Below are 22,100 nucleotides of genomic sequence, written 5' to 3'. Positions count from 1 at the left end.
GATGCCATCCAGCCATCTCATCCTCTGTCGTCCCCTTCTCCTCCTGCCCCCAATCCCTCCCAGCATCAGGGTCTTTTCCAATGAGTCAACTCTTTGCATGAGGTGGCCAAAATATTGGAATTTCAGCTTCAGCATCAGTCCTTCCAATGAACACCCAGGACTGATCTCCTTTAGAATGGACTGGTTGGATCTCCTTGCAGTCCAAGGGACTCTCAAGAGTCTTCTTCAACACCACAGTTCAAAAGCATCAATTCTTCAGCGCTCAGCTTTCTTCACAGTCCAACTCTTACTCATACTACAAACCTCCATTGGCTATTTTACATAAGGTAGTGTATATTCTTTCATGCTACTCTCTCCATTTATCTCACCCTCTCCTTCCTCCCTCCCCACCCATGTCCATAAATTTCTGTTCCCTATGCCTGCATCTCCACTGCTGCTCTGCAAATAGGTTCATCTATACCATCTTTCTAGATTCCATATATATGTGTATGTGTGTGTGTTAATATATGTTTCTTTCTAACTTACTTCACTCTGTATAATAGGCTCTAGGTTCATCCACCTCATTAGCACTGACTCAAATGTGTTCCTTTTTATGGCTGAGTAATATTCCATTGTATATACGTACCACAGGTTCTTTATCCATTAATCTGTCAATGAATATCTAGGTTGCTTCCATGTCCTAGATATTATAAACAGTGCTGCAATGAACATTGGGGTACCTGTATCTTTTTCAGTTTTGGTTTCCTCAGGGTATATCCCTAGAACTGGTAATGCTGGGTCATATGGTAGTTTTATTCTTAGTTTTTAAAGGAATCTCCATACTGTCTTCCGTAGTGGCTGTATCAATTCACATTCCCACAAGAAGTGAAAGATTTCTTTCTCTCCACACTCTCTCCAGCACTTGTTGTTTGTGGGTCTTTTGATGACGGTCATTCTGACCAGTGTGAGGCGGTATCTCATTGTAGTTTTGATTTCCATTTCTCTAATAATGAGTGATGTTGAGCATCTTTTTATGTTTTTATTAGCCATCTTAATGTCTTCTTTGCAGAAATGTCTTTTTAGGTCTTTTCCCCATTTTTTGATTGGGTTGTTTTTCTGGTATTGGATTGTATGAGTTCTTTGTATATTTTGGAAATTGAACTTTTGTCAGTTGTTTCATTTGCTATTATTTTCTCCCATTTTGAGTGATGTCTTTTCACCTTGTTTATAGTTTCCTTTGCTTTGCAAAAGATAAGTTTAACTAGATCCTACTTTTTTTGTTTTTATTTCCATTATTCTAGGAGGTGGGTCATAGAGGATCTTTCTATGATTATGTCATACCGTGTTCTGCCTATGTTTTCTTCTAAGAATTCTATGATTTGTGACCTTATAATTAGGTATTTAATCCATTTTGATTTCATCTTTGTGTATAGTGTTAGGAAGTGTTCTAATATCATTCTTTTACACAGTTCTCTCAGCAACATTTATTGAAGAGACATTTATTGAAGAGATCTTTCCCCCATTATATATTCTTGCCTTCTTTGTCAAAGATAAGCTGCCCATAGATGGGGTTATCACTAGGCTTTCTGTATTGTTCCATTCATCTATATTTCTGCTTTTGTGCCAGTACCATACTGTCTTGATTACTGGAGCTTTGTAGTATAGTCTGAAACCAGGTAAGTTGATTCCTCCAGCTCCATTCTTCTTTCTCAAGATTGCTTTGGCTATTTGGGGTCTTTTGTGTTTCCATATGAATTGTGAAATTTTTTGTTCTAGTTCTTTGAAAAATGCCATTGGTAATGTGATGCTGCTGCTGCTAAGTTGCTTCAGTCATGTCCGACTCTGTGTGACCCCATAGACGGCAGCCTACCAGGCTCCCCTGTCCCTGGGATTCTCCAGGCAAGAACACTGGAATGGGTTGCCATTTCCTTCTCCAATGCATGAAAGTGAAAAGTGATAGGGACTGCATTAAATCTATAGACTGCATGTGGTAGTATACTCATTTTCACAATATTGATTCTTACAACCCAGAGTCATGTAATATCTATTTATGTCATCTTTGATTTCTTTCATCAGTGTCTTATAGTTTTCTGTACACAGCTCTTTTTGTCTCCTTCAGTTCATTAGTGACCCCATGGACTGCAGCACGCCAGGCCTCCCTGTCCATCACCAACTCCCAAGCTAAACTCATGTCCATCGAATCAGTGATGCCATCCAACCATCTCATCCTCTGTCATCTGCTTCTCCTCCTGCTTTCAGTCTTTCCCAGCATCAGAGTCTTTTCCAATGAGTCAGTTCTTCAAATCAGGTGGCCAAACTATTGGAGTTTCAGCTTCAGCATCAGTCCTTCCAATGACTATTCAGGACTGATTTCCTTTAGGATTGACTGGTTTGATCTCCTTGAGGTCCAAGGGACTCTCAAGAGTCTTCTCCAACACCACAGTTCAAAAGCATCAATTCTTTGGTGCTCAGCTTTCTTTATAGTCCAACTCTCACATTCATACATGACTACTGGTAAAACCATAGCTTTGACTAGATGGACTTTGGTCAGCAAAGTAACGTCTCTGTTTTTTAACATGCTGTCTAGGTTGGTCATAGCTTTTCTTCCAAAGAGCAGACATCTTTTAATTTCATGGCTGCAGTCACCATCTGCAGTGATTTTGGAGCCCCCCCCAAATAAAGTCTGTCACTGTTTACATTGTTTCCCCATCTATTTGCCATGAAGTGATGGGACAAGATGCCGTCTTAGTTTTCTGAATGTTGAGTTTTAAGCCAACTTTTTCACTCTCCTCTTTCACTATCCTCGAGACTCTTTAGTTCTTCTTCACTTTCTGCCATAAGGGTGGTGTCATCTGTGTATCTGAGGTTGATATTTCTCCTGGCAATCTTGATTCCAGCTTGTGCTTCATCCAGCCCAGCATTTTGCATAAGTTAAATAAGCAGGGTGACAATATACAGCCTTGATGTACTCCTTTCCCGATTTGGAACCAGTCTGTTGTTCTATGCCCAGTTCTAACTGTTGCTTCCTAACCCGCATATAGGTTTCTCAGGAGGCAGGTCAGGTGATCTGGTTACCATCTCTTACAGAATTTTCCAGTTTGTTGTGATCTACACAGTCAAAGGCTTTGGCGTAGTTAATAAAGCAGAAATAGATATTTTTCTGGAATGCTCTTGCTGTTTCAATGACCCAACAGATGTTGGCAATTTTATTTCTGGTTTCTCTGCCTATTCTAAATCCAGCTTGAACATCTGGAAGTTCACAGTTTACATACTGTTGAAGACTGACTTGGAGAATTTTGCGCATTACTTTGCTAGCATATGAGATGAGTGCAACTGTGTGGTAGTTTGAACATTCTTTGGGATTGGAATGAAAACTGACCTTTTCTGGTCCTGTGGCCACTGCTGAGTTTTCCAGATATGCTGGCATATTGAGTGCAGCACTTTAATAGCATCATCTTTTAGGGTTTGAAATAGCTCAACTGGAATTCCATCACCTCCACTAGCTTTGTTTGTGGTGGTGTTTCCTAAGGTCCACTTGACTTCAGACTCCAGGGTGTCTGGCTCTAGGTGACTGATCACACCATCGTGATTATCTGGGTCATGAAGATCTTTTTTGTATAGTTCTTCTTTGTATTCTTGCCACCTCTTCTTAATATCTTCTGCTTCTGTTAGGTCCATACCATTTCTGTCCTTTATTGTGCCCATCTTTGCATGAAATATTCCCTTGGTATCTCTAATTTTCTTGAAAAGATCTCTAGTCTTTCCCATTCTATTGTTTCCCTCTATTTCCTTGCATTGATCACTGAGGAAGGCTTTCTGATTTCTCCTTGCTATTCTTTGGAACTCTGCATTCAAATGGGTATATCTTTCCTTTTCTCCTTTGCCTTTCACTTCTCTTCTTTTCTCAGCTATTTGTAAGGCCTCTTCAGATAACCATTTTGCCTTTTTGCAGTTCTTCTTCTTGAGGATGGTCTTGATCCCTGCCTCCTGTACAATGTCACGAACCGCTGTCCATAGTTCTTCAGGTGCTCTGTCTATCAGATCTAATCCCTTATCTATTTGTCAATTCCACTGTATAACCATAAGGGATTGATATAGGTCATACCTGAATGGACTAGTGGTTTTCCCTACTTCTTCAATTTAAGTCTGAATTTGGCAATAAGGAGTTCATGATCTGAGACACAGTCAGCTCCTGGTCTTGTTTTTGCTGACTGTACAGAGCTTCTCCATCTTTGGCTGTGAAGAATATAATCAATCTGATTTCAGTATTGACCATCTGGTGATGTCCATGTGTAGAGTTGTCTCTGGTGTTGTTGGAAGAGGGTGTTTACTATGACCAGTGCATTCGCTTGGCAAAACTCTTTGCCCTGCTTCATTTTGTATTCCAAGGCCAAATTTGCCTGTTACTCCAGTATCTCTTGACTTCCTCCTTTTGCATTCCAGTCCCCTATGATGAAAAGGACATCGTTTTACGGTGTTAGTCCTAGGTTTTGCATGTCTTCATAAAACTGTTCAACTTGCTCTTCAGCATTACTGCTTGGGCATAGACTTGGATTACTATGATATTGAATGGTTTGCCTTGGAAATGAACAGAGATCATCCTGTCGTTTTTGAGATTGCAAACAAGAACTGCATTTCAGACTCTTTTTGACTATGAGGGCTACCCCATTTCTTCAAAGGGATTCTTGCCCACAGTAGTAGATATAATGGTCAACTGAGTTAATTTGCCCATTCCAGTCCATTTTAATTCACTGATTCCTAAAATGTCCATTTTCACGTTTGCCATCTCCTGTTTGACCACTTCCAATTTACCTTGATTGATGGACCTAACATTCCAGGTTCCTATGCGATATTGTTCTTTACAGCATCTTTACATGTCTCCTTAGATAAGTTTATTCCTAGATATTCTATTCTTTTTGTTGCAATAGTAAGTAGGATTGATTCCTTAATTTCTCTGATTTTTCATTTTTAGTGTATAGGAATGCAAGTGATTTCTGTGTATTGATTTTGTATCCTGCAATGCTACTAAATTCACCGATTAGCTCTATAATTTTCTGACAGTATCTTTAGGGTTTTCTATGTACAGTATCTGTAAACAGTCATCTATTTGAATCTGTCATCTGCAAATAGTGAGAGTTTTACTTCTTTCTTTCCAATCTGGATTCCATTTATTCTTTTTCTTCTCAGACTGCCATAGTTAGGATTTCCAAAATTATGTTGAGTAATAATGGTGAGAGTGGGCACCCTTGTCTTGTTCCTGATTTCAGAGGGAATGCTTTCAGGTTTTCACTATTTAGAATAAGGTTTGCTGTGTTTGTTGTATATGACCTTTATTATGTTAAGGTAGGTTCCTTCTGTACCCATTTTTTGAGGAGTTTTTTTAATCATAAATGGGGTTGAATTGTGTCAAAAGCTTTTTCTGCATCTATTGAGATTATCATATGGTTAGCTTTAAATTTGTTAACATGGTGTATCACATTGATTGATTTGCATATATGGAAGAATTATTGCATTCCTGGAACAAATCTGACTTGATCATGGTATATGATCTTTTTAAAGAGAGACAGATAAGTTTCTTGACACAAACCAAAATGAAAACACAACGTATCAAAATGTATGTGTTGCAGAGAAAGCAGATCTAAGAGGAAAACACACAGCAATAGACACCTACATTAAGAAATAATTCAAATAAACCACCTAACTTTACACCTCAAAGAACTACAGAAAGAAGAATAAATTAAGTTCAAAGTTAGTTGAAGAAAGGAAAGAAAGATTAGAGGAGATAAAATGAAATAGAGACTAAAAAGATAAGAAACTAAAAACTGGATCTTCAAAAAGATAAACAAAATTAGACAAATCTTTGGCTAGACTAACCAAGGAAAAAAGAAAGGACCCAAATCAAAAAAATTACAAATGAAAAAATACATTACAACTGATTCAAAGATTTACAAAGACTCCATGGAGCTACTATGAACAACTATATGCTAACAAACTGGACAATCTAGAAGAAATGGAAAAATTCTTAGAAACATACAACCTATAAAGGCTGAATCAGAAAGAAATAGAAAATCTGCAGACCAACTACAAGTGAGGAGACTGAATTAGTAATAAAAAATCTTCCAACAGAGAAAAGCCCACAGCCAGACGGCTTCACTGGTGAATTTTACCAAACAGTTAAAGGAGAATTAATGCCAATCCTACTGATAGTATTCTCAAAAATCAAAGCGGGAAAACTCCCAAATTTATTTTACATGGCCAGCATTATCTATTCTAAGAAAGTTACTATAAGAAAAAAAACTTATATGTCAGTATTCCTGATGCAAAAATTCTCAATAAAATATCAGCATTCTAAATTCAATAGTACATTAAAAGGATCATTTACTATGATTAACTGTGATTTATTCCACAGATGCAGAGATGTTCCAACATTTGCAAATAAATCAGTGTGATACACCTCATTAACAAAATGGATAAAAATCATATGATCATCTCAAAAGATGCTGAAAAAGAATCTGACAAAATAAAATATCTGTTCCTGATTTAAAAAAAATAACTCTTAACAAATTAGGTATAGAAACAACATATCTCAACATAACAAAGACCATAAATATGACAAGTCCACAGCTAATATCATGATCAATGGTGAAAGGCTGAAAGTTTTTCCCATAAGATCAGGAACAAGACAAGGGTGTCCACTCTCAAAACTTCTATTCAATATAGTTCTGGAAGTCCTACCCAGAGCAATCAGAAGTGGAATCAAGAAAAAAAAAAAAAGTACCAGAAGTAAAAAAGAAGAAATAAAAATGTCAACATTTGCAGTTGACATATTACATATTCAAAATCCTAAAGCCTCTACCAAAAAAAAGTTAGATTTAATTAACAAATTCAGTGAAGTTCCAGGATACAAAAGAAACAATAGTGTTTCTATATGCTAACAATGAGTTATCTGAAAAAGAAATAAAATGATGCCACTTAAAAGCATCAAAAACAATGAAATACTTATGAATAAATTTAACCAAAGACATGAAATATCTCTACACTGAAAACTACAAGATATAGATGAAAGAAAATGAAGGAGATACAAATAAAGGAAAAACTATCCTGTGCTCATGGATTGAAGATTTAACATTATTTAAAGCTATCTATAGATTCAACAGTCTCTTATCAAGATTTCAATGGCACTTTTCACAGAATTAGAGAAAAACTATACAGTACCAAAAATTATACAGAGCCACAAAAGACTCTGAAGAACCAAAGCAATCCTGAGAAAGAAGTACAAAGTAGGCAGCATCACATTTTCTGATTACAAGCTATGTAGCAATAGTTATCAAAACAGTATGGTAATGACATTAAAACCACACACCAATGGAACAGAATCAAGAGCCCAGAAATAAACCCATTCATATAGAGTCAAGCAATATTTCACAAGGGAGCCAAGAATAATCAATGGAGAAAAAAACAGTCTTTTTGACAGCAGGGGTGGGGAAATTGAATATTCACATGCAAAGAATGAAAGTAGATGCCTATCTTACACCACTCACAAAAATTAACTTGAAATCAATTAAAGACTTGACTCAAAGACTAGAAACCATAAAACTACTAGAAAATAACAGGCAGTAAGCTCCATGACATCAGTGTTTGCAATTTTTTTTGGATATGACACTTAAAGCACAAACAACAAGATAAAAAAATAAATAAATGGGACTACATCAAAGTAAAAAGCTTCTGCACAGCAAAAGAAAGCATTAAAAAAATAAAAAGATAACCTATGGAATGGGAGAAAAATATTTGTAAACCATGTATCTGATAAGGGGTTAATATCTAAAATGTATAAAGAACTTGTAACTCAACAGCAAAAAAAAAAAAAAAAATTAATTTATAATGGCAAAGAACCTGAATAGACATTTCTCCAATGAAGAGAGATATTGGTGAGATTACAGATTGGTATAGCCACTATGGAAAACAGACGTTCCTCAAAAATTAAAAAATGGAACTACAACATGATCCAGCAATTCCACTTCTGGGACTATATCTAAAGAAAATAAAAACACTACGTCAAAGAGGTATCTGCACAAAGTAAGAAACCCCACAGGAGAAGGCGCCACCTGCCCCTTGGCCCTGTGTTAAGAGGAACAGAGGCACTCACTGAAGGGTGGGGACCCTTCCTACCTCTTCCTGACCCCCAGAAGTGGTTGGCAGAAGCCTGTTCTAGAGTAAAGGACACTCCTATCTAGCTAGAGATGGAAGGCAGGTGGAATGACCTGTTCATCACAGAGAAAGGGAATTAGGAATTTCAGGTGATGGGACAGTTCCCTCTCTGCACAGTACTTCTGGTTTTCCTTGTCCTTCCAAACTGAAATTCTGAAACCTTTTTTTCTTTTGAGCACATGTCACATGTTGGGACCTGGGTGATAAGGCACTCATGTTTCTCCCTTACCTACTCCACTCGACACAGATCAGAAAGAGCTCCTTCCAAGGATGCTGACTTGGGGAATCCAGTTAGCAATCACTATGGAAAAGGTCCTCAGGTGAAACTGGGCCACGGCCTTCAAATGTTCCGGCCAGGAAGTGCCGGCTGCGCAGGAAGAGCTTAAAATGTGCCTGTGTGTCAGATTAAGGAGCTCTAAAATTATGAGGAACAGAACTGCTACTTACTCAATACTACAGCAGTTTAGATTTAGGGCTTTCAAAATTCTAGATATGACATAAAAAAGCTATCTGGGTGTAAATGTGAAGCAGGGCTTGTTACAACTCTAATGTATCACGCCCTGAAACAGGGTGACATCTCATTATTGCATACCGTTTTTGCTGGGGAGATATACAAAACATCATTTTTCAGAGCCAGTCATCCCTCCACAATAGGCAGGGGACAAAGCAACACACAGACAAACAAAGCTGACACCAGGGTCTCCCATACGCAGGTCCGTCTGCCAAGGCCATTCATCTCCCTCCAAGCATGTCCAACTTGAGGGCCTACAGTGCTATTGTGAAGACACACGAGTCCAGTCCACTAAATGCCTTCAAGGAGCAGCATTTGCCATGTGCAAACGTCTCTCCTGTCGCTCTTCTCTGGATGTAAAAGAGGCTGAGAATGCTGATGTTTTGGCTCCCACAGGCTTGGATGAGTCCACTCCCCATGATGAATGTGACGGAGAACATGATGGTGACTTCTGAAATCTGTCCATATGTCACAGAAAAAAAAAAAAAAAAAAAAAAGCAGCATGCTAAGATATGGCCAACATTAGCAGAAGCCCAAGTGCTATAGCTGGCCTGATTCCTTAGAAACAAGAGCTAGTTCCCCCCGTGGGTGGTCTGACTGAACTGGCTGTCTGAAGAGGGGATGGTTGGCATTGGAATTGCTAATCTGGGGGCTTGCCCTGGAACTGCATTCCCTGCCATGGAGCCATTGGGGATAGCAGTTGTATTCAAGATACTAGGGGTCTCACTAGTAGCTTGTATTTTAAAATAGACCAAATAAAACACTGGTAAAACAACTCCAATTAGAAGCATGATAAAAACAGCATTCCACCACTGAATTCCACAGTCTGCACCATTTGTTGGTATCTTCGGAGGAGCAGGAAGCAGTGGCTGACTGGAGGTCTCTATGGAGTAACTTTCACTCAAAAAGATTTCTGACTGAACTGCATGTTCAATATTCTGATCAATGCCCTTAAAGAAATCCGTCAGTGAGCTAGATGAGGCACTAGCATTGACAGCTGCTCTGTCTGGGTCTGGCTGCTCCTCGAAGGTCACTCTGGTCTCTGAGGATGAGTTCAGGAGGGGTCTAAGTTCTTTGTGGGTCTCTGTTAGGATGCCGTGGTTTTTCACTGGAATCTTAATAGATTTTAAAGCATATAAGTCTTGTTCTCTGATGAAGTTGTTGACTTTCTTGATATCTGCGACCTAGGGAAGCCATGAAGACAAACATCACAAAATATGTAAAGCTGTTTAAAACTAATATCCAAAAAGTGGCACTTAACCTTCCTGGGTGATGGTCCACACTCACATCACCTAAGAATCTGACAAACACTCGAAAACTGTTTAACTATACACATAATTGAGTTCAGGCTGAATAATTGTTTTTGGCTTTAACTCGGCCTTAATGTACAGCTTAGTCATCAAATTTTTGTATAGACTGACAAATTGGAGCAACTCAAGATCAGTTTTGGAAAAGAATTTATTTGTTTAAAGTGTGCCTTCAATAAAAAGCCTTAAGGTGAAACACTTCATGGTAAAAGAAGGCTGTAGCCCTTTCTGCAGTTAACTTTTTAGGCAACAGTGCCCCTGTCTGGCTGACTTCTCTCCTGCATCAGAATTTAATTTAGTAGCTGCAGTAGATATCAGCATTCAGCAAACACAAAGCCTTAGCCAGCTCTACCGACACTAGGACCTAGTTCATCTGTAACAACTTCTTAAAAGGTGTGCTCTCATGATTCTACTATGTTTTCCTTTCCAGATGTACTATATGGCCTATAAACTTACTTTTAAAATAAAAGCAATCTAGAGTTAATTCAGTTTGAGGCTTTCAGAACACTTTTTATAACTAGAAACATGCACAGAGAATGCATCAAGTTGGAAACTACAGACTGACACCTTCCATTTCAATATTATGACTTGAGAAAGGAACGCAACCTGAATTTTAAAGACTCACAACAAAGTTTATGACGAAGTCATAACAAACTCCCCTCATACTCAAACTTTAAGATTTAAAAAGTAGGGGGAAATGTAAGTCAAAGACAAATCCTCCCTCAAGTGATTGTTTGAAAACTTACCAAAAGCATCAGAGATAGATTCTAAGGTTTTAACTCCTAAGTCCATTTAAACTAGAATGTAAATAACAGTCAACAGACTTCATTCAAATCGACCATCTTCATTATTTTAATTATTTAGCAATTGCTTTTACCATTTAATTGTATTGGTGTATATCTTGTAACTTAAGGTACTTGAGATATTTTTGTCTTTGATCCTAATAAGCTAACATCAAACTTATTTACTTCAAATAGGAAACCTGATCACTTATTAGATAAATTACATAGTTCTTTTGGATTTGTTAAACATCAGCATTCCAAGAAGCCCACTGTGTCTATTCAGGTCTTTGTAGGAAAGGATTCAATTTTCAGCCCTTGCTCTATAAACTATTTAGTATGCCTACAGAAGCTGATTATTAGGATCAAATAAAAATCTCAGTACAATTTAGAGACCATTATGAGTCCCAGGGGGCTTTCCAGGTTGCTCAGTGGTAAAGAATCCGCCTGCCAATGCAGGAGATGCAGGTTTGATCCCTGGGTCAGGAAGATCCCTGGAGTAGGAAATGGCAACCCACTCCAGTGTTCTTGCCTGGAGAATCCCAAGGACGGGGGAGCCTGGTGGGCTGCCATCTATGGGGTCACACAGAGTCGGACACGACTGAAGTGACTTAGCATAGCATAGATAAATGAGAGACCCTTCAAGGATAAAAGGATTTTTTAAACAAGTAGCTTATATAGCCTTGGAGAGAGCCATAGAAAATAGTAGCATAGTACTAGCAAAACGAAATAGTTTGAATCTAGGAAAAAATGCAACAATTCAATAAATACTCTCCTACTTACTTTGCCATTGTTAATCACTCTGAACGCTAAAAACATAATTAAAGAGAGAAACAGGGTTATATAGATACACAGCATACAAAGGATAGATCATGCAGTTCTGAAAGAAAGAAGGCAAAAATTTACCAAATAAGCTACAATTAGCAAGAAAGGTTTAAAAACAGAAAAGTAGCAAAAAAAAAAAAAAAGTACACCGAAGAAATCTTGGATAAACTCTGCCTGGCATCTCTGGCCCCATTATGCATTAAATAAAATGTGTTCAAAAGAAAAAAAGGTCTCAGAATTTCAGTTTGGAAGGACAAGGAAGACCAGAAGTACTGTGCAGAGAGGGAACTGTCCCATCACCTGAAATTCCTAATTCCCTTTCTCTGTGATAAACAGGTCATTCCACCTGCCCTCCATCTCTAGCTAGATAGGAGTGTCCTTTACTCTCAAACAGGCTTCTCCCAACCACTTCTGGGGGTCCAGAAGAGGTAGGAAGGGTCCCCACCCTTCAGTGAGTGCCTCTGTTCCTCTTAACACAGGGCCAAGGGGCAGGTGGCACCTTCTCTTGTGGGGTTTCTTACTTTGCAGCCATACTGAAGAGCGAGCTTGTTGAGGCTGTCCCCCTGGGTCAGCTCCCGCTGCAGCAGCACCACATCCCCTGCTCCTGGCCGGTGAGGGTGGTGGGCACCCTTCTTCTGGCCCTCCTTGCCCCGGGGCCGCAGGGCCACTCGGTGGGACTCTTCCTCAGAGGAGTCCTCGGAGTCCTCAACACCATTTTCAAACATGTAAACGTGGCTGGTCGGAGTCCTACAGACCACAGCTGGGCTTTGGAAGGTCTTGGTTATCACCTCCTTCTGCCTCATTTCCTTAACTGAAAACCAAACCCCAAGGTTAATTCCACACAAGGCATATTCATTCCTCTGGGACTACAATGAAGATAAATGTCTTCTTCTTGTTAGAGATGACTTCTTTCCCTAAAATAAATACTCAACACATACTCATGACATGTGTTGAGTATTTTGTGCACAAAAAATATCAAAATGTATTTATTCTGGCTGAGATGAAGGGAGAGATAGGCAAATAATTTTTTTCCTAATTACATATTTTTGAGCAAAAAACAAGAATCCCCTTTCTTCTCCCTTTATTCCTCATCCATTGCTATGTCTCCCCAGAACCCAGAGATGTACAGAAATAACTTCTCTTTTTGGTCCTGGAGTAATAAAGCACCAGCTGGGATCACTGACGAGAGGTAAGGACTGCTCTCAACTTCCTTCCTTGCACTAAGACTCTTAAACTCAGAACCTTTTACAAAAAAAGTATTGCTCAATTCTTCAAGCATTCCAAAGTAGTTTTACTTAAGGTCAAGACTAAGAACATTTGCTTAGAAGAATTATGAGACTAAATACTGTGATCTTGAAACGGCTTGCATTATGTAACAAGTGAGGCAAGTTAAGGGGAAGATTTCTGTCAAACTAAGGAATTCGTTCGGTTTCTCACAGCTCCCTTGGCCTTCAGAACCCTCCCAAGTCTGGTTTTTATTTTCACTTCCAGACAAGTGCAGAAGCCACAATGCAGCCTTTTCTCTCTCCAAGTGGCTCCAATGAACTTCCAAAATGAAATATCAAAACCGGGAACGACAGCCTGAAACAATTGGCACTGGGTTTCTTGGGAGCCAGAAGGGGTGCGGGCCCTTAGGAACAGCGGGGCCACGGAGCGACCCCTCCCTGGCCCCAGCCCCCACCCCGCACCCTGGAGCCCCCGCCGGCTCTCGGGGAAGGAGGTAAGAGGCGGCTCTCCGGATGTCCGAGGGTCACCCGCGGCGGCCGGGGCTCGAGCGGACGTTCCCGTCGGAGCTCAGCGCCTGCAAGAAGCCCCGGGGCCTCCATTCCCCTCGGAGCTCCTTCCGCGAAAGGAAGGCGGACCCCCAAACAGGAGCTGTCTAAGAAAAAGCCGGGAGCAGACCGTCCTCTGCTCAGACCGGCGGAGTCCCAACGTTCCACAGAGGCACGACCTCCGACCTCCACCTCAGAAACCTCCGGCCAGCCCTCGACAGTCTGGGTCGCGGCACCTCCAGCTGCAGGAGGGTGACCTCAGAGTCTCAGGAGTGGCGGCTGGCTACCCAGACTGCAAGCGGGACAATGCCACTGCCCCGAAATAGGACCGTCGCCCCCCTCCAGCAGGCCCGGTACCTCAGCATCCGGGATCCCCGAGACCCGCCGCCGCCGCGCCTGCCGATTGGCTGCGGAAATCAGCTGGTGTCTGGGGGCGGGAACGGCGAGGTAGCCAATGAAATCAGTGATGGGCGGCTCCGGCGGTGCGGAGAGGTCGGCGCCTGACCTGCGAATCCCAGGGGCGGGGCCGATGCCGGCGGCGGGGCGGGGCCCAGGTGGAGCCCCTGAACCGAACCTCGCCACACCCGCCTGACAGTGGATGCCGCTCTCCCTGGCCCGTCCTGTCTTCTGTCTCTCCCAGCTCTCCGCTGAGCCTCCGCGCTCTCACCCCCTGTCTGTCTGTGATATGTAACGACAGCTCAGGTACCTAGTAGAGGGTAGCTGAGGCCTCCGGCCAAGAAGGAGCCCCAGGGGATCTGCGTGGGAGGGTGAGGGGATCTCCGCAGCCTGGGGCTTCTCTGGTCTGAACACAGGAGTTTGCTCCGCCGCGCCCCGCCCAAAAGGATAAAAAAGAAAAGTCCACCGGTGTAACACGGCGAACCGCGCAAACAATGACTAAAGAAACATAATTTATCAAGTGTCACATGGCGGAGGGCTTTCTCCATGATACAGTGAATGTTGGCAATTTGATCTCTGGTTCTTCTGCCTTATCTAAATCCAGCCTGAACATCTGGAAGTTCATGGTTCATGTACTGTTGAAGCCTGGCTTGGAGAATTTTGAGCATTACTTTGCTAGCATGTGAGATGAGTGAAATTGTGCAGTAGTTTGAACATTCTTTGTCATTGCCTTACTTTGGGATTGGAACGAAAACTGACCTTTTCCAATCTTGTGGCCACTGCTGAGTTTTCCAAATTTGCTGACATATTGAATGCAGCATTTTAACAGCATCATCTTTTAGGATTTGAAATAGCTCATCTGGAATTCCATCACCTCCACCAACTTAGTTCATAGTTTATGCTTCCTAAGGGAGACTCGCCCAAAGGTGCACAGTAGGTTAGCAGTAGCTTTGAGGCACTATGGAAAATGCACGGAGACCTACACCAGTTCTGCATTTACCAGCTGTGTACCTGTGATCTTTCTGTAAGCTTTTTGGGCCTTGGTCCCCTCTTTCCTGATAGCAGGGCTTCCCTGATAGCTCAGTTGGTAAAGAATTCGCCTGCAATGCAGGAGACCCTTGTTTAATTCCTGGGTTGGGAAGATCCCCTGGAGAAGGGATAGGCTACCCACTCCAGTATTTTGACCTGGAGAATTTCATAGACTACACAGTCCATGGGGTCACAAAGAGTCGGGCACAACTGAGCTACTTTCACTTCACTTGTCCTCTTCTACTGTGTAGTTCCCTATGCCCAGGATGGCCATACATTCCTTCTGCCTGGAATAATTACAGTTTATTCCTGTTGTCTCCACTAGCTTTGTTTGTAGTGATGCTTTCTAAGGCCCTGCGAAAGGCCTTTATTATTCAAGGCCCATCCTTGACTTCACATTCCAGGATGTCTGGCTCTAGATGAATGATCACACCATCGTGGTTATCTGGGTCGTGAAGATCTTTTTTGTACAGTTTTTCTGTGTATTCTTGCCACCTCTTCTTAATATCTTCTGCTTCTTTTAGGTCCATACCATTTCTGTCCTTTATCGAGCCCATCTTTGCATGAAATGTTCCCTTGGTGTCTCTAATTTTCTTGAAGAGATCTCTAGTCTTTCCCATTCTGTTGTTTTCCTCTATTTCTTTGCATTGATCGCTGAGGAAGGCTTTCTGGTCTCTTCTTGCTATTCTTTGGAACTCTACATTCAGATGCTTATATCTTTCCTTTTCTCCTTTGCTTTTCGCTTCTCTTCTTTTCACAGCTATTTGTAAGGCCTCTCCAGACAGCCATTTTGCTTTTTTGCATTTCTTTTCCATAGGGATGGTCTTCATCCCTGTCTCCTGTACAATGTCACGAACCTCATTCCATAGTTCATCAGGCACTCTATCTATCAGAGCTAGGCCCTTAAATCTATTTCTCACTTCCACTGTATAATCATAAGGGATTTGATTTAGGTCATACCTGAATGGTCTAACTCCAGTACTTTGGCCACCTCATGCAAAGAGTTACTCATTGGAAAAGACTCTGATGCTGGGAGGGATTGGGGGCAGGAGGAGAAGGGGACGACAGAGGATGAGATGGCTGGATGGTGTCACTGACTCGATGGACGTGAGTCTAAGTGAATTCCGGGAGTTGGTGATGGACAGCGAGGCCTGGCGTGCTTCGATTCATGGGGTCGCAAAGAGTCGGACACGACTGAGCGACTGAACTGAACTGAACTGATGCCTATTGTCTCAACACAATTATCATTAACACCCCTTCCCTTCTCACAGTGTCTGGACACTCTACCCCTGTGGCAGTTTTCAAGGCACCTGCTCTCCACCTACCCCTGACGGCCATTGCTAGTTCATCACAGAGGCTCAGACAACTGTTAGGCATCAGCATAGAACAGCCAGGACCAATACAGCGATACTGTCAGAGGAGGTGAAGTTGGCTTGCCATCCCTACTTTGTGGAATTGGGTGTTCTTGATCTGGTTTTTTAGGTTGTGGTTTCTCTAGTGACACAAGAAAATCCATTGGTCATTGTGGCTCAGTCTCCTATCCACAAACTGGAAAAATCAAAGCCTCTTGATTTCTTCCACATGTTGTAGTCATTTTTAGAAATGAAGCCCTTGGGAGAAACATGGCAATGAGTGTTAAAGCTCACACCTACAAAGATGTTGCCAACTTTAGGAATTCAGAGGAAAGTGGTAGAAAAAAGGCTTAAGAAATAGATTGCATTTGGTACAGCAAAAAAAACATTATTAATAAGTTAAAAGGCATGTGATGAATTGGGTAAAAAAAAAAATCTGTTCTGTTTGTTATGTTAATATATTGAATATATAAAAGACATTCAGATCTTAATAAGAAAAACACACTCCATGGAATAATGGTGTAAACAATTTGCTAAAGAAATACGTATAGAAAAAGGGGGTGTCAACTTTACAGATAGTCAATCAATGGAAACTCAAATAGCTGCAACACCCTGAAAAAATCAAACCTCAAAGGCTTCTGTGGTGTGTGGTTGCACAGGCAGGGATAGTGGACTCTCAGGCAGGCCCTGCTGGTAAGAATGTCCATTGGGACATTTGTGCAAGTGAAAGTGTTAGTTGCTCAGTTGTGTCCGACTCTTTGTGACCCATGGACTGTAACCTGCCAGACTCCTCTGTCCATGGAATTCTCAGGGCAAGAATACTGGAGTGGGTTGCCATTCCCTTCTCCAATGGGTCTTCCAGACCCATGGATGGAACATAGGACGTTTGTAGCAATAGTTTTTAAGATGTTCACATTCCTTGATTCTGCCTTCTGTAATTTACTGAGGAAATAATTATGACCTGTAAAAAGATTTGTTGTACAACTGTTCTGAGTGGTGAGAAATGGGAAGGGGACCCAAAAAAGTCATAGAAGAGGATTAGGTTGAATTCATTTAGCTCATTTATGAAATGGAATAAAGTATGTACAGGCATTTAAAATACTCTCATAGAATCGTAGTTAAAGACATGGAAGGGTGGTTATGAATAAAAATCTCTATAAAACAAAGTAAAGGACAAATCCGCACAGCGTCACCCTACATCCATCTGAGGTTGTAAAACAGAATGTTTCTGTAGTTCTACTTCTTTTTGTGCATTTGCATGTTTAAACTTGTCTCTGCTCCACACATTTGCTCCTGTAACGAGGAGGTGGTGGACCTGCCGAATAGTGGTTGAAGCCACAAAAGCTCAAGTCAATTGCCTAACTTTGAATCTAGAGCCATCCTTTAGGATTTGTTGGAAAATTTTGTGACCTCCACAAGCCTCAGCTTTCTTATATATACAATGAGATCTGAAAAAGAATATATGCATATACGTATGTATGTATATATATATATAAATATAATGAAATCACTTTACGGTACACCTCAAGCTAACACAACATTGTAAATCAATAATGTTCCAAAATAAAATAAAGTAAATAGGATCTAAGACAGACGTTGCTGTTCTCCAGGTGCCTGGCATACAGTAAGCATTCCATAAATGTAGTTTTCATTGTTACCAAGGGGGAAACCATAAAGGCATAAAAGTAATTTTTCATTAAAAATGCATTCCTACTCTAACTTAGGTAGCTGGAGGTGGTTTGATCAGGGGACAGGTGTTTTAGGTGAGTTTAAGTCTGTTTGTCAACAGCTTTATTTGTGTCAGATTTGATTGTCCCTGGGGGCCAGGGTGTGGGTTCAAGTGAAAGTGAAAGTCACTCAGTTGTGTCTGACTCTTTGCCACCCTGTGGGCTGTGCCTACTGGGCTCCTATGTCCATGGAATTCTCCAGGCAAGTAAACTGGAGTAGGTAGACTTTCCCTTCTCCAGGGGATCTTCCCAACCTAGGGATCGAACCCAGGTCTCCCGCGTTGTAGGCGGATTCTTTACCGTCTGAGCCAGCAGGGAGTATTAGGCTACACACTGGAGCCTGATGAGCCAGGCAGGCTGTCTCGGGAGGTGTCATCGGGGTCAGTGATCTCAGACTCGGGAGTGCCTGTGAAGGCCACGCCTAGCCCAAGCTCTCAGGTTACCCTGGGGTAACCCTGGCTTCTCCCTGGGGCTGCTCCGTCAGCTCCAGCTTGGCAGGGAATTCACTCTCCAGTTTTAGTTTCCCAGAAGGGCAACACCCACAAGACCTCAGTGTATACAGTAGGGTGTTTAAAATTTCATAGACACATCTTAACACTTCTCAGGAGCAAAACCCCAGTACTCCTCCATCCTAACCATTTCCCAGTCTGCCTGCTTTCTTTCTGCCAACCTTTAAACTCAGCTCAGACTCCCCTGGGTGTTCTTGGGGGTTATGCACAGGGTCAGAGGGCCTATTTAACACTTCCATGGTTCCTGTCTCCTCCCGGTCCCCTGGGATTGGATGGGAGACAGACCTCCTTTGTAATTTTTATATGACTTACATGGCAAAATCATACTATATTAGATACATTAAGTTAGAGAAAATATTAAAATCAACTTCACCTTTTAGTTTTGTTTTTTGTGTGTGTGTGTGTGTGACTACTAGAAAATTTAAAACGGCACCCAGTTCACCTTATATTCTTCTTGGCCACTGCAGTGCCTGAAATCCAGTGTTTAGAGCCGTGCCTTTGTCTGCAGGCCCCCATGTTCACTAAAGGACCCCAGTTAACATGCAGGTGTCCTCACCATCTGGGGCTTCCAGGTGGTTCAGCAGTAAAGAATCCACCTGCCAGTGCAGGAGATATGGGTTTGATCCCTGGGTTGAGAAGATTCCCTGGACGAGGAAATGGCAACCTACTCCAGTATACTTGCCTGGAGAATCCCATGGACAGAGGAGCCTGGTGGGTTACAGTCCATGGGGGTCACAAAGAGTCAGCCATTACTGAGCGTGCATGCACATCAGTCCTGACCATTTGAGTCAAGTCCAAGCTTGGTCAGAATGTCAACAGTAGAGGAGGGATGAAGGAAGGCAGGGATCGTTCCCTTCCTCCCCAGGCACTCCAACCAGGACCCTTTAACCTGAAGTCCTATACAGGTGGTGGGCTGGGAGCAGCAAGGCTAGCTAGAAGGTAGGCAGTCTCGCAGATGAAGACTCAGGGGAGCTGTGCCAGGCGAAGCTCCAGGAGGAAGGTGCACTCAGTGATATTTCAGACAGTAAAGGAGAATGGGCCACCCAAATGGAACAGGGGCCCAGGGCCTCCAAGACAGGTGAAGGAGGGCCCTGGACTCCTCAGCCCAGCATCCTGCCCAGAAGCTTCCTCACGGTGCCCAGGTGGGACCACCAGGCTTTTCTGCCTGGAGGGACTTTTTAGCTGATGTTTTCTGTTACTGCAGGTCAGGGCACAAACGTGTAAAATTGCAGGCATCTCTGGTAATGCCACTCTGCTGGGACTCGTGGGCTACAAAAGCTTTGATTACATGCATGAGTGTGTCAGGCCCCTCAGCAGGACTCTTGTTGCCTCCAAACAGACTTCAGACTAATGCACCCTGTATGTAAAAAGTAAGTGCTTAAAACCAGGTTGTAAACATCTTAACCCCAGAATTAGAAGCCGGGGGGCTCAGAAAACGTCTGTGTAATGGACTTGAATAGGTACTTGGCTAATGCTCCTGAACCCCATCGACTGCTGCATCTTGAACTATTTCATCATCATTTCCAGCCTCACATCTTTTCAGGAACAATGGGCCTCTGTATCATCAGGATTTAACCAAGAAGCGACTCAGAGTATTAATGCTTGAGGGACCTGCATGCAGGGATTGGGGTCATTGGTGATGGATATACAAGCTGGGGACATTAGCCACCATGGTGGAGCCACCATCCCCCTCTCCTGGGGGCCATTGTGAAGAGGTATTGTCATGGGAGCCCAGGAAACCACAGGCGCTTACTCAGTGGGAGCCAGAACCTTGAAGAGATGAAAGTGCTAGGGAGCTACCTTATGAGCAGTGAGGGAGAGTTGAACAGTATCCTCAAAATTTCAGAGAAATGGTTTTCAATCTAGAATGTTTAGACTCAGCAAAACTATCAGTGAACTGAGAAGATGAAATAGAAGTATTTTTGAATATATAGGATCACTCAGAGTTAACCTCCCATATACCATTTCTTAAGATGCCACTGAACGATCTTTTACTCTAAAAACAAAGGAGTAAAAACAAGAAAGTGATGAAAAGGCATCCACAAAACAGAGACTACATCACAGAAGGAAGGGCAGTGGTGAAGGTGTGCGTGAGGTGAGTGGGGAGGGTGTCATCCACTCTAGATCAAAGAAAGGCAGATAAATCTGAATGTATTGAGAGTGGGAGAGGGGATTAGATTATTGTTAAAAAAAATAGCCAACTAAATAGATGTTTGAAAAATTCAACAATTATGATTCAAAACAACCCACAGAAACTAGAGCAAGATGCAAAATTATAAGTGTTATATGGCATGACTCAGCTGTAAGGAGTGGGCTGATCCAACCCAGTCATAGCTCTGCCTGGCGGGTAGACGAGGAGGGTCTCTGTGGTATGGTGGGGCACAGAGCCCCTCTCTCCACATTGCACAACCTCAACTGCCGTGTGTGGCACACAGAAGGAAGGTGACATGAAGAAACTCAGGGAGAAAAAGCCAAACACAAACCACAGGCAGGGGCCTGAAACAGACTCTTCACTCATGGCCCTCAGAAAGAACCAGCCCTGTTGACCTGAGAACTGTAGCCTCTGGAACTATGGGAAAATAAATTTCAGTTGTTTCAACCACCCGGTATGTGGTACTTTATTACAGCAGCCCTAGGAAACTGATGCACGGTATGAGTACAAGAATTTCTCATCTTCTAAACTGGGAAGTTGCTATAGACTGAAGGATTGTGTTGCCCCCAAATTCGTATGCAGAAACCTTAATCCCTGATACGACGGTATTCAGAGACAGAGCCTTTGGGAGGTGATTAGGCCGTGAAGTGAAGCTTTCATGAATGGAACTAGTGTCCTTAGAAGAAGAGACTGGAGAAAGGGGATCTCTCTCTAACATGTGAGGACAACAGCAAGAAGACATGTGCGTGCACACCAGGAACTGAACTTGGACTTCCCAGCCCCCAGGACTTCAGGGGACCTTGAGGGATCTGTTCCAGGCCCCTCTCCATGGTTTGTTTTCTCCCTGCATCTCTTCACATCATCTTCCTTCTGTGTGCATCTGCCTTTGGGTCCAAATGTCGGTTGTTTAAACCTCCCAGCCTATGGCATTATCGTTACAGCAGTCTGAGCTAATATACTACCCCAGGACCTGCCCCATGACAGTTGCCCATTGCATCATGGCAGCACGCCAGAGGTTACTAGTGCCTTCAGCTCCCACCAGTGATGGGGTCTTCCTTGCTGGCCAGCAGGTGACCCAGCTCCAAAACTCCAGGAAAAGAGACTCACCAAAATCTTGAGGGAGTTGTTCCCAGAGGAAATGAACTTACCATGCAAATCCAGTGAGCCCAAGTGGCACAAGGACAGTAGTGGATGCTATGGTTCCCTGGTCAGGGTGGCTCACAGCAGAGTTTCACTTTGGGAATTGAATTCCCATCCTAGGGGAATCCAGGTGACTGGTTAGTGTGGGGGTAAGACAGGCTGGGACCTTGGACCTGGGTCCTGGAACCCTCTGCTGTAGTGTTTGCACCAGGACAAACATTTCCTCAAGCATCAACAAAATAAAACTACTTGTTATTGCTGTTCAGTCATGTCTGACTCTGCGACCCCACAGACTGCAGCACCCTAAGCGTCTCTGTCCTTCACTGTCTCCTGGAGTTTTCTCAGACTAATGTCCATTGAGTCAGTGATACCATCCAACCATCTCATCCTCTGTTGTCCACTTCTCCTTTTGCC

General features: G+C 42.4%; 1 protein-coding gene across 1 annotated transcript; it reads right to left on the bottom strand.

The window, feature by feature from the left end:
* Positions 1-7,145: 7,145 nt before the first annotated feature.
* LYSMD4 (LysM domain containing 4) lies at positions 7,146-13,799 on the bottom strand. The gene is made up of 3 exons (XM_027521481.1): positions 13,739-13,799; positions 12,131-12,420; positions 7,146-9,882 (listed from the first exon to the last, which is right to left on the bottom strand). Exons 2-3 carry the CDS (start codon positions 12,410-12,412, stop codon positions 9,271-9,273), a joined length of 894 nt encoding a protein of 297 aa, XP_027377282.1. The 5' UTR covers positions 12,413-12,420; positions 13,739-13,799; the 3' UTR covers positions 7,146-9,270.
* Between the last annotated feature and the right edge of the window lie 8,301 nt (positions 13,800-22,100).

Source organism: Bos indicus x Bos taurus, chromosome 21 (assembly GCF_003369695.1).
Source record: "Bos indicus x Bos taurus breed Angus x Brahman F1 hybrid chromosome 21, Bos_hybrid_MaternalHap_v2.0, whole genome shotgun sequence".
Taxonomy (NCBI): domain Eukaryota; kingdom Metazoa; phylum Chordata; class Mammalia; order Artiodactyla; family Bovidae; genus Bos; species Bos indicus x Bos taurus.
This window is presented reverse-complemented; position numbering and strand designations above follow the sequence as displayed.